General features: G+C 36.0%; 1 protein-coding gene across 7 annotated transcripts in view; it reads left to right on the forward strand.

The window, feature by feature from the left end:
- Positions 1 to 13440, forward strand: part of GTDC1 (glycosyltransferase like domain containing 1) — a 266961-nt gene extending 253521 nt beyond the window's left edge. For 5 of the 7 annotated variants that reach the window (XM_054044312.1, XM_054044317.1, XM_054044314.1 and 2 more), the window contains 3 exons: positions 2715 to 2785; positions 3475 to 3566; positions 12166 to 13440. In XM_054044312.1, the coding sequence (XP_053900287.1) occupies positions 2715 to 2785; positions 3475 to 3566; positions 12166 to 12249 (247 nt within the window). In that variant the 3' untranslated portion in view covers positions 12250 to 13440. Of the gene's footprint in view, positions 1 to 2714; positions 2786 to 3474; positions 3567 to 3960; positions 3991 to 12165 lie in introns of all 7 variants that reach the window. The other 2 variants (XM_054044315.1, XM_054044316.1) reach the window with 2 other exon arrangements.
- Positions 13441 to 13821: the final 381 nt, after the last annotated feature.

Genomic DNA, 13821 nt, shown 5'->3' on the forward strand with positions numbered 1-13821 from the left:
TTGAAGGAAATATGAAATGTAATAATCTGCAAAAGAAAAAGGCAGACCAGCAGTGTGATTCTAGCAGTCCAATACATTCTGGTTACATTCCACACTATTTAAGTCCTTGGCAGGATTTTTTTTTTCAATAGTTTATTCATGATGTTCATTATTATGAGTTGTAAAGACTATGAGAATTTCATTTTTTAAATGTCTTATGGAATGTATCACTTTCTTAGATCTTGTAGACATGCTGCGGAAACCATAACATAAAATATGAGTTACTTACAATAACTAATTTTAATCCCATCTGCTAAGTATGACAACATTAGCATTTCCACTTAATTAAAAACACCCTTAAAGCAGCAATGTTTTAATCACTCCATTTTATTTACTCTCCTCCGGTGTCACTTATAATTGTAACTTTTTATTTTTTAATAATGAGGGATTTTTTTTCTCTGTGCATCACACAAAAAAGTGCTGTCGATAATTAGCAGTCTTCTGTTATTACTAGACTCAGGTGTCACAACTGTGTCTCATCCTCATTACAGTAAAAAATTTCACCTATCAGATTCATTATTGCTAGATAATGCGACTGAGAGCCTTAGCAGGCCCTCCAGAAAAGTAATTCAGCCAAGCAAAATTATCAGCTAATTATATTTAGAATCAAAAGCCCAACAACTATTTGCAGATAAATTGTATGAATTGAAGTGAATAGATCTGAATATTAAGATTCATAGATTTAGCAGACGATTTGTTAATTGGACTAAAAAGGTCATTTACTAGCCATTTTAACAATAGATCAATTGGAATTCTATTTATTATTTAACTGGTAATGCTTAAGAATTGAAATAATTAATAATTGTATTAATGTCATGATATATTTTTCTGCTAAATTACAAAAATATGTGAAAGCTGTGATCATGTACTTTTTATATTGAATCTAAAATCAATGTAAAATATATAGCAAGTGTTATTTCCAATATATTTCAAACTCTAGGAATTATGATCTGAAAGGTGTATAGTATGTAGGAGCTAATGTTCGATTCCAGGAACCTCTGAGGAAATATATTCAGTTTTTACTGTGTAAAGGTAGAAAATTAGTATGTAAATAAGATCATCTGCAAATGAAAGAATAATTCCAAATCTTAACTTTTTTCCAACAAACTATAGAAATATTGGATTCTAATTTTACTAATTCCTGATGCAGACAAAGGCTTTGGTAAGGGGATGTTGCATAGTCAATTGATGACTCAGATTGCTTCTTGGCCTGCAGCTATTACCGAAATGTCCATGGTTTCACTTTTTCTTTTATGATGAAAGAAAACTTTAATATTCTACTTGTTTTGATATCTGACACAACATTTAAGAACTGAAAAATTATCAAGTAAATCACATACTAGAAACATTTTCCTTTAATAAAAAAATATAGTTGTAGACTTTGAACACTTTGAAATTTTTGTTAATGTTTAAAATGCAATTTGAAATGCATGTTGTTTAAAAAAAGCATGAAATTACAATTGTTTAAAGTTTATTATGACAAAATTAGCTATTAATACCTTGCTAAGTATTTGAGAGGAAATGTGTATCTTGGTCCTTCTAAGGCTAAGGACAGATTTAAAACAAAACTCTTTCTTTTCCCCCCAAAACTTAGCAGGACAAAAGGAAACAATTATTTCTGAGCCAGGTTAGGCGAAGGTAATAAAATAAAAACAAAATGCGCAGAAATACATTAAAATGCATTTGTTTTGTCATTATAAATTTGAAAAAGTGATCGTTGACAAGACGAGGAAATAAGCTGAAGTTAAAAATAAAGTCCTTCTTTGGTCAGCATGTTGGATATATTCAAAGACATTCATAAAATAAACATATTTTTAAAAGTGCTTTGAATTTCACTGTGTAATTTCTGGCCAACAGAAATTACAGTTGTATCTTCAAAGTTTATTATATGTCAGATCAGTGGTCATTGTGCAGAAGGAATAAGTTAAATACTCAGCACTTTAACCTGTTCAGTTATCAAAATGCAAATATAAACATGATAATTTCTCTTTAGATTTGCTATTTGATAACTTTCTGACATTCTTTTGCAATTATAAAATATTTAGGTTTGATATTATGGAAGGTTATGTAAATTATTCCTCAAGAAAACAACAGTATAAACCACTAAATGTTTTGGCAAAAGGTTCTTGACAGTATTTATTTAAAAAATACAAATTTTGTGTCCTGAATCACATGATCTGAAGCATGGGTATCAAACGAAGATGTCCCAACATCTTGGCACTTTTCTTAGACAATGTTTAAGTGTAACGTTTGAATTCCTATAGTTTAAGAACAAAACACTTTATGCCAGGTAATTGTTATTGCATGAATATCCTTGTTTTTCTGCAGCATTATTAAGAAAAGCTGTCCATACTTCACCATGTTGTTACATGTGTCTGTCTGCTGATTATAAAATGTGTTAAACAGTATTTAAAAAACAAAAAAATGCAGAGCCGCGCTTTGATTTATTCAGCGAACAAAACATATGCTCGCTGTTCTGTTCTATGTAATTCATATGATCAATAAAATTATCTTTAAAAAGAGCAACTTTGGCAGTTAGAAGGATTATACTGCTGAACAGGGAAAATGATTTACTTCTGCTTTATGCAGTCAACTTCAATGCTGTTGGACCAAAAGATGTTTTTTGGCTCACTGATGTATTTTTAATGTATTTGTTTATTATTTTTAATCTTTAGGATAGAAGCTGTATATTGTGGCTGTTATCCACTATGCCCTAACGCTTTGGTGTATCCAGAAATATTTCCAGGTAGTTACTTTAATGCACATCCTTTTTGTTGAAATGTAGTACATGATTCATGTAAAGTTTGAGAATAAACTTAAGCAAAAGCAATTGTTTATTTGGCAAGCCAACATGTTAGTGTTAAGGAAAATGTTATGTGTTTTAATACATTACACTAAGTTTATATTTACCATCTGTTCTTTCAAGATAACACAAAAGCAAGTTTTGAAATAGCATTCTTCATTGTTAGCATACACAACCCATAATGATACATTTTTATAAAAAGGTCAGTGCTGCTGCAATGGCTTGCAGATTTTGTTAATGATATACAGAGAGAAAAATAGAGGCCTGAAAATCACACCAAATTATTTAAACATTTAATACTTAATAATATGCAACTGTGGTACAGGATACACACTAATATAGTACCAGTTCTTTGAAAAATCTCATCACTAAATGTATCACATATGCATTGTGTTACATTAGAATAATGTATTTTAATCACCCAAAGGAGATGTCTAAACAGCACAACTACACAGTCTTATTTAGCATTAAACATCCTTGTGAGCTGAGGTAACCTTATAAAATCATGCTTAAATAATGTAAAACACGAGGCGGCACAGAGCAATATGCATTTTTAATTAGTAAAGTGACTAATATCGAGTGTGTGCTTTGAGGTTTTTGTTTCATTAAAAATGTATCTGTTTTTCCTGCAGCTGAATATCTGTATTCTACACCTGAACAGCTTTTAAAAAGGCTTCAAAATTTCTGCAAGAGACCAGATATTGTAAGGAAACATCTCTATAAGGTAGTTGTTCAGAATAGTTTTACAAGATATAATGCCATATTGAAGTACAAAGAAAAAAACTTAAAAAAACAACAACAATTAATTAACATACTAATGTTTAAAGGAAACATGCTAGGGAGGGATATTAGTTATTACACTAACAAGGATTAATTAAACTAGATGCCAGTTGTATTAACCTAGGTCTTATGAAATACATACACTTAATGCATGCTACATGCTTTTTTTAAAATTTATTGTTTTCTAAAATGACTGTCCTTTACATTTGGACCCAAGAGGCTTATAAAAATGAACCTGGATTAATGTAACTCATTAGTTTAAAAGGAAAGTAAAAGAAAGATCCTACAATTATACTAATGAGGATAAACCTACCTTCCTATCATAATTTAATCTGCAGTCCTCAAGAAGTTGAGGTGAATGACATCAGGTAAGTTCTTTTTGCCCCTTTTGGAACTATTTTGGCAATTATTGTGAATATTTAACTCTTTGTATTAAAAGTTTAAACAAAGTAAAAGTTAACTCTTAATGTGCTTTTAATTTCTTATATGAAGAATTTAGAAGAAAGTTTACTGAAAGCATCATTTACTAATATTTATCCCACCATTATTTTTTGCAATGATTTCTTTAAAGAAATAAAAGTTTAAATTGTTGGAATGTCCAATAAAATTCTGATCCATTAGTCTATGCTAAACTTGCTTTCAGATTTTTAAGATGCATTTGTACACCAAGGTAGTAATTAAACTTTTCTTTAGTTATGTGTTTGTAGAACATGTACTGATTTTTACATTATTTCACTAATAACCTATTATCACATGGTGATGTTTTGATAACATAGCTATTATTATTACATGTGCTAATGTGAACATTTACAACACTGAGTGCTAAATTAGGGCTCTTACAAGCCTCAGGTGCCCTGGGGACCGGTGCAAGGCACATTTCCTGAGCGTGATAAAGGCATAACAAGTAGCATTTTAAAAAACATCTAGGTCACTTAGGAGCCTGAGACCTGTTGAAAGTCAATGGGACTTAGACTCTTAAATCACATAAGCACTTTTAAAAGTTTCCCCAACATCTTTAGAGGTCTGGAGGAGCCTGGATAGAGGTGCCCCTTGTGATACCTGTTCAACAGGGTTAGCAAGTGCTCTTTTTTTCTCTGTAGCCACCCCAGCATGCGGGTAGTGGACCTGCCAAGTAGACCTCTCCTAACCTGGGCCACTAATACTACCAGCAGCACTCATCCCCCTATCCCCATGCTCCTTGCACTGTGAACCAGAAAATGCCTGGCCTCTCAATGCATGCATCACCTGCTCCCTCCCGTCCTTTAGCACACCCATGCAGAAGGAGCTATAATTTAGTCCTGAATGTACGTTTGACTTATTTTGTGACCTAAAAATAGTCATTTACATAATGATACATCAAAAGAAGATGTTGTTTCTGCAGGAAACAGTTAAACTTCAAGTAAAAAAGGAGAGAACCAAAAATGCAATTTAACACCCAATTTCAAGCTCATTATCTTTCATTGTCTATTAACTTGGCAATGGTTCAGAAGGTAGCTCATAATAGTTTAAAATGCTGACTGAACACTTCCAGTATTCAGCATTACTTCTTGAGTCAGTACTATACATGGAGACTTCAAAGAGAAAACAGTTCTTAAATGTTTACCTTGACATTTCCCAATTTTTTGCGTTCAGTGAGCAGTTTTCTTTCACATGGATCTACCTTATGCATATGGATCCCTAGCTCCTGCATAAAGGGAATGCTAGGATGCTGAAAATGGAAATAGTGGCAGAACAAACATTGATACTAAAAGGGTATGATATCAAAGTATGGTGCAGAGAGGAATGTGTACACAGCCCCATAAGCAAAATGCTTCATTTGCGTCCAGTGCCTCCTTTTGAAAAAAAAAAAAAAAAAAAAAAAAAACACTCCTTGGTGAATGAGTTACAAGTAAAGTGCCACCACAGAAATGGAGCAGTTTATCACATCACTTCGAGTTGCACATTATTAACCCTGCAACTGAGTATTTGCAAGTTTTAAGCATTTGTAGTAGTTTTTGAAACGAGTAGCATTGGAAGGACTGGGAAAAAATCATTTTAGAATTACAAAACCAGAGCTTGATCCAAAGCCCGTGACAGTCAGTACAAAGATTCCCTTTGACTTTAATGGGCTTTGGAGCAGGCTCTGAGAATGTGAATACACATAGCCCCAAATATACAAGAATTGTTTATTTTGCAAATAAACTACCATTAAAAGGTTCTGAAAGAATATCCACTTAGAAATGTGTTGTAAATGAAATACTTCTTCAGACAGTTGAAACTAGCAGTAAACAATACCTCAGCGGTGAACTCATCTGGGGCATACACAAGCTTATTCACAGATATTAGTTGCTTTACATTTAGGAGTCCATATACAGTATGTACAGTAGAGATACAGGGAAAGAGAGAAAAGAGATCTGATATGGCAACTTGCTCCTTTTTTCTTCTTTCATAACCTTTTCTGGCATGCTCCATTACTAGAAGTTCAAAATACAACTGTCTGTTCCTACAAAGAGACATAAAAACTCTATAAAGGCAAAAAGAATATTTTTCCTTTACATTTTAGACATTTTCTCATAAGTCTTGAAATAGAAATAAGCCTTTGCTTACATTTTCTGCTTATTTTTGTTGCCATTGTATTTATTAAGAGTATCGAAAGAAGTCAAATACATTACTGTATTATTCTGTCGATTATATGCAGTGGTTGTGCCAACTTATAAAGTTAGAGGCAAAGGAAGATAGAATGATACTTGTTACAAAAAAGGCAATCAACTTAAAAAATGTAGGACACCAAAGACTGTGTTGTGACTAAGTCTTGGGTGCACTGTGAAGTATAAAGTGAAGCCAAGTACCTCTGAATGCCCAAGTAAAGCTGATATCTACCAGAGCACAAGGCCTGGAGTGTCATTATTTGTGTTAATGGAAGTTCAAACAAGCAGTCTCCCCTCCAATACCATGAAAGTGAACAAGCTAACACAATAGACTGTAACAGTGAACTGTATATTACATAAATACATATTTATAGTATTTTTAAAACATACATAAGTACCGTAAGTACCTAATAAGGACTTTTCATGGTACACACTGTTTACCCTTTATACTTTAATGGCACTGAAAGCTCATTTTAACTTGAATGCTCCATCCCACAATTGATTAACAGATGAAGAGGGGATAGTTGTGTCAAAAAATAATGGATCAATTATTTGCTCTGCTCTAGTTTTATTTAGCTAAAAGTTGGTCTTTGTTTTTGTGTATTCTAAGCCAGTACACTCACAGTCAGAACTAAACAAATAACAATGGTGCATCAGCTCCCAATGCCAGCTTAATGAGCCCAGCTAGGCTTTCTATCAACTTCAGCTCATACAGGCAAATTCATTCATATATCAGTTTAACTGAGAGCAGAATTTGGCCCATTTTCTGATATTACTATTATTATTTCTGTAACACCACAAGAGTACATTACATACATATGAAAAGACACACTACCTGATTTTTATCTCATTTACACCAGTTTAAATCAGGAGTACCTCCACTGAAGTCAGTGGCATTACACTGGTGTGAAACCAGTTTAAGTAAGTAAGATTCCAGTCATGCCTCCTTCCCCTGCCCTGAGTAATTTTACAGGTCATGCAAAACACTAAGTAAATGAGGCGGCAGCATACAACCAAGTAGTACTGGTCCATCTGCCCAGTACTGGTAGGGACCCCAATACCTGGTCCTTTTAAAGCACCACACTGCTGCTCAAATCATGCTATTTAGTAGAACTAATCGGAAAAAAATCTGATTAATCATTTTTAGTCAGGATTTGCCAATTAATCGAAAATGAACTGGTTTTTGGAAATGGTTTGATTTTGACAAATTTCTGATGGACCACAGAAGCTCAAAGCTTGCACTTTCAGGGTTTCCAGGCTCCCGGTTCCCTTTCAACCTCCCATGCAGGCTACCAAGAACACAGGGCTTCCTGGCTTCCAGGCCCATCGGCTCTGGCAGCCCACTAGCCTGGCTGATATGAAGCTGGAGCCTCTGCAAGCCCTGGAAGCTGCCGCCTAGAAACTGGCCTGACATGATTCTTGTCAGTTTTACTGCTGCCCAGTGGTGACACTGGTCAGTCTCTTGTTCACTTGACACCAAGAGTCTGTTCAGTTTTAACACTGTAATGGGCATATCAGTTTCAGCAGCTGCCAGGGCTTCCAGGGTCCTTACCTGTTCTGCAGCCTGCCAGGTAGACAGCCAGGGTTCCTTATGAGCATACATTGTTTCTAGAATGAAATATTTCACGATTTCAGTTCCATGAAAATTTCTGAGGTTTTTTTCATTGTCCTGATTTAAGTCAGAAAAAATTGTTGAAATCTCAAAAACCATTTCCCAACCAGCTCTCCTAATTAGGCATAGGTTGGTTGCAGTCTGAGCAGGCTTAGAGGGAGTGCCAGGAGGTGCACAAAAACCAGTCACACACCTGCACAGAGTGCAACATCTACCTGCCCTCTCCAGTGCACAGCTGGCTAATTTCATTGCTATGAGCATGGTGTGGGCTGTTCTTGCTCTTTTTGGGGTGTCATTCACCCCCAGAAGAATAGCACTGGAGAGCAGAGACTTGCAGTTCTATGCAGCTCTTATACAGGTCATCCAAGAGCATGGGAAAGCTTTACTCCTTAATCACTCCTCCCCTCCCCCGCAAAAAAATAAGTTGCTCACCCACATAAAGGCGAAGAAGAAACTGTCCTGTTATGAACATAGGAACTGCAATATTGGATCAGATCTATGGCCCATCTAGTCCAGTATCCTGTCTTCAAACCATCCAGCACTCGATGCCTGAGAAAGTCTAAAAACCCCACCATAGGCAGATGTGGAATAATCTACATGTGACATTCCCACCCAAGGTGTCATACTAATCTCTAATAGTTAGAGATTTGCTTAAACCCTGGAACATGAGGTTTTATGTCCCTTACCAAAACTCTAATTTACTATTATAATTCTGGATATTACTGTTATCTGAATAAACATCCAATCACTTTTAGAATCTTGCTACATCTTATGGCGATGAGTTCCACAGTATAAGGATACGTTGAGTGAAAAAGTATTTCCTTTTATTAGTTTTGAAGTTTCCCACCTTTCAATTTTAGTGAATGTCCCCTTGTTTTTGTGTTGTGAGACAGGGAAAATAAACGCCTCCAATCTCACTTCTCTATGACATTCATTATATATATATATAATCATGTCCATTCTTATTTGTCTCCTTTCTAAGGTAAATAATGCCAATCTTTTCAATCCTTTTTGAAATGGGATGACCAGTACTACACACAGTATTCCAGATGAAACCATGTAATCAGTTAATACAATGGCATTACAACATGTTCATGTTTCCATACCATTCTTCATGCATCCAAATATCTTGTTAGTTTTTTTGACCATAGCTGAACATTCAGAGGTCTTTAATGAGCAGTCCGCAATGTTCACCACATCCTTTTTCCTGAGCTGATAAAGTTAATTTAGAACCCTGTGAGGTGTATGTGTAGTTCAAATAATTCTATCTCATGTGCACTATTTTGCATTTATCAATAATGAACTTCTACCATCATGTTGTCCATTCACCTAGCCTGGTTAAATCCCTCTGTAGTTCCTCATAGTCTTCTAATTAATTTTGTGTCATCTGCAAATTTTTCTACCTCACTACTCACCATCTTCACAAGATTAATAAAGAAATAATAAGTGTTAAATAATATCAGACGTAATATGGAACTTTGAGAAAACCCGGTGCTATCTTTTGCTGTGACAAAAATTGATCTTTTGTCTCCTGTCTCATAGCTATTTTTTGATTCGTGACCACACTTTGCCTCTGACCCCATGATTACTTAGTTTCTTCAGTAACTTTTTGTGAGCAGCTTTGTCAAAGTCTAGGGGCATGTCTACACTTACCTCCAAAGCGATCGATCCAGCAGGGGTCGATTTATCGCATCTAGTGAAGAAGCGATAAATCGACCGCTGAGTGCTCTCCCATCGACTCTGGTAAACCACTGGAGCCAGAGGCGCAGGCAGAGTCGACGGGGAAGCATCAGCAGTCGACTTACCGCAGTGAAGACGCCGCGATAAGTAGATCTAAGTACGTCAACTTCAGCTACATTATTCATGTAGCTGAAGTTGCGTAACTTAGATCTTTCCCCCCCGATACCTCCCCAGTGTAGACCAGGACTAAGTAAATTTTATATCTACTTGGTTCTTCCTTTCCATTACTTTAATGTCACATTCAAAGAATTCTAATAGATTGGTGAGATAAGATTTGTCTTTAGTTTCTCAGTTACTTAGATGTTCCATTGCCTTCCTTGTTAGAAATATACAAACAAGCAAGGAAAGGTGATTCACACAAAGTCATGTCATTTGGATTGTGTCGGATAGACAGGCTACTTTTTAATTCCAGGTGGTTTTATTTATTATCTGTGATATTGTTATTCTGATTTAAAAGTATTTTATATTATAACAATAGCAGGGAACAGACGATGCATCACCCTGCACCTTAAAATTGATTGTTAAAACGTGGAGAAAAGAAGGAAATGTTAAAATTAATGAGCAAAGAATTACAAGCCATGCTGGTTTGAACAATGGAAGATGTCTAGTGTACTTCTCAGATGGCTTAAGGCAGTTAGCCTCATGCCTCAAAAAACAGCCAAGTCACAGACCCAGTATTTGAACGCTTGTTTCCAAAAGCATTTGGTGTATTTGAATGTTGAGTTCCAAAGGTAATTACTGCATTGGTCAAGTTTGTCCTCTTAGATTCGTCTCAACCTAATTGTTACTTTAAAAAAGAGGACAAGGTGGTTTACAGGGTTTGAACTGAGCCAGTTCAAAGTGGTTTAGTGAACTGCTGTTTTCTTGAATGTTGGCATATTGTGCTCCCAATGTCAGCTTTCCTATTAAATCAACTTCAGTTCTTATGGTTTCAAAGATAATCTTAAAAATGTTAATGGAGCAAAAAACTGATGCTGCGCTGTGTACCTGAATCTGCAGATATCCTGAAGTAATTGCTCTGAGAATAGGGTGAAATGGCACTCTTAACTTGAATGAAATGTTAACTCTGAAGTCTAATGATGATAGTTTAAGTGGCAATGTTAATTATTTCATTGTTGATAAAGTCATGCAAGAAAGAAGGGAGTCCATTGTGTTATGGAAAATTACTCTTCTGCTAGTGAAATCTTGTTTTCATGCCTCCAGTGGAAGGAGCTTGTTTTGTGGGTGGAGCTTGGAAGTGTACCGATTCTTCCGCCCCCCCCCCCCCCCCCAACTCAGCCATTGGTGGTTTAGGAACCTTTGGTTGACTCATATTCCACTCCTTTGAATAACAACCAGTGAGAGCCTTTGCAGTTTTATACAAACAAACAAAAACCACACAAATATTCAGTTGTGTAATGGTAATGGCTTATCAGAACACCATAAAACCCAAACACACTTCCACTGATGTACACACAATGGAGAAGGACATTATAATTTATTTGTATCCTATGGCAGGTTGTTATGAAATAAAGGCCAAAAAATCAGGACTAATCTGGTCAAATCAGGACTAGTATCCACATTACTGCTACTCAGTCCTGCCAATTTTACTTCAAAAAATATTTAAATTGAGTTTAGGGCATGTGAAAAATGATAGATTAAAAATACTGGAGACTGAAGTCTTCCATCCACAGAACTGATAGTAACACAACACACAATAAACTTCCATATAATGCCCCTGCCATGGTCTGCCCTGTCTAAAGGTGGGAGAGAGAGTCTGGTCTTCCTGCCCATTCAGTCCTTGGCAGCATCTCTGCTGAGACTGCCAACCACACTTACAGTTGTTTGTTGGCATGAATACTTGTCTAATAGCAAATAAACTGAGACTGCCAAATAATTTCCTGTAGATCATTTAAAAAAAAAAAAAATCAGTAACTGAGTCACTACTGACCTGGATCAGATTTGAACCAGTGGCTTAGGTGAACAGCAGGCATCATATCCCTTTCTTAGTCTTCCGGACTTTCCAGCCCCTGCTGTTTACGTTATTTAATAGAAAGTGAACGTTAAAAATAAGCATATTTGTAAATCAAGTTGTGCTAAAACTCATGATTGCACCATTCTTAAAACAAACTGCACAGTTCCTACTTTTGGTAGAGTGATGCTTCACCTGTGACTGTCCCTTTAAAAATGAAGTTTGTTTCTGGGGGGAGGAAATGAAATCATCACTTAAGCATCTTCTGGTTTTGTTCCAATTTAAAAAGTTCTCGGTCAGACATGAAGCCTCATAGGTGCAGCAACGTGCTGATATCAGGCGAGGTGTTTGCAGCAAACAGCACTTGTTTACAAAATTGTTCTATCCTAAGATTGGGAGTCTAATACTTTGATCCAATCAGAGGGCAGGATTTTCTGACCCTGGTTTACAGTAGTACTTATACTATCTGCACTACTTCAGAATCTACCTCTGAAGAAATGAAATAGTTCTATATTAATCAAGCATTTATGTTGTTTTGTTCACACTAAGGACAGCTCTTATGTGTTTTAGCAGCTCGTGTTCCTTCATTTGAATCCTTTTCTTTTTCTCATAGGGTGAGATGGATCAGTTTTCTTGGGCAGCACTACGTGGTAAATTCAGGTCTCTGCTCACAACAGAACCTAGGGAAGATTTGTGACAGATGGGGCTAAGTCACAAACTTGCAGCCTAAGGCAGAATCTGTAGAACTTTCCAGAGTGTGCCCATATTTACCTGATCAGAGAGAAAAGAAAATCTGCAGAGGAAGCTGAGCCTGGCTGCTTGTCATAGCTGACACAGAGCCATCTGCCACAAACCTGTGGCGGCTTCAGATCTCCAATCCCTGCCACCACCCCAACTCAAATTAAATACAGATTCCTAGAGACGTTATGATGGTTACACATGTCCTCGGCATCACATGCAGGAGACTGTTCAAAAAAAATATGTGGCCTGTTGTATAACCGCACTCATGTATCCCATATGTGGTGCCACATTGAATTTCCGGTTGAATCTGTTTTTATCCTTTGTACTGGATGACATGGTGCCTGAATTCTTTCTTTTTGCCGACATGATGGCAGCCAAACTGCAGCTTCAAACGCTCACACTTGGCTGGGTTTCTACCTAGGTTGCCAGGTTATCATTGGAGCCTTATTGTGTCCTCAAAGGGCCACAGGGCCTGAAAGGAGGATCAGAGTGCTACTGGACTAATTGGGCAGCCATCTACGAATTGTTTGTAGGCAAAGCACTTTTCTTTTTGCAAATTAATAACTCTCTGGCACAGGGTTTTTAAGTGAAGGTATTAATAAGGGGTCTGGCAGGTATTCCCATGATTCACAGTTACATTTGCATTTAATTAATCTTAAAGAAAGCTGCAAGATAAACAGCTGTAATTCAAACTAGCATGGGAAATATGCTACATGGTGCCATCTATCCGATAAAATGAAAGCTGAAACACTTGTTTTATTTCTCTCAAGGATGGAGAACAAACAGATAACAGTCAAAATACTTCCAATAAAAACCAGTAGTTTTTATGTAACTGCAGTTCATCAAAAATCTTTGCATTCAGTTACAAATATAATCTTTTAAAGATAAATCACTTATGATTCTAAGCATTAGGCTGCTATATTTGTTGATGTAAAATGTTTTGAAGATTTAGATTGTACAATAAATTTTTAATAAAGTGCCCACTGCAATTTTTAATTAGCATATCTCATTCATGTATAAGTGTGTACATCCATCTGTATGCTTATCACTGTGCATATCCTTGTGACAGAGTCAATGAATACAATTGTGTCTTTATCTGATGAATTTAGAATCTGTTTTGCAAATGATAATAAAATATTATAACAACTCTAAGATTTTCAACTGTGTTCTGGGAAGAAGCAAGAGGTAAACAGGAATTCTCTCGGTAAGTCATTATGGTTTAAACTCTGCTAACACTGCCATCTCTTAATTGACAAATAAGCTTTCAACTTCCCTAGTTTGGGGCAAGATAGCTTCTCTTCCCCCACCTCCAAAAAAGCCTCTATCACCTGAATACTAATTGAGTTTTCTTCTTTAGGTTTGCTAGTGTTTCCCCCAATTCCACAGTACACCCCAGTTCCTGCCATTCAGAGAGGAATGTACTGAGTAATATGTTTCTTTCTTAAACATTCTCTATTATCCATACTTGTGAACTCTGAACTTACAACTCGGAAGTGATAGTTAATCTATTTTGTTATACCATCAAGCA

Source organism: Malaclemys terrapin, chromosome 11 (assembly GCF_027887155.1).
Source record: "Malaclemys terrapin pileata isolate rMalTer1 chromosome 11, rMalTer1.hap1, whole genome shotgun sequence".
Lineage (NCBI taxonomy): Eukaryota > Metazoa > Chordata > Testudines > Emydidae > Malaclemys > Malaclemys terrapin.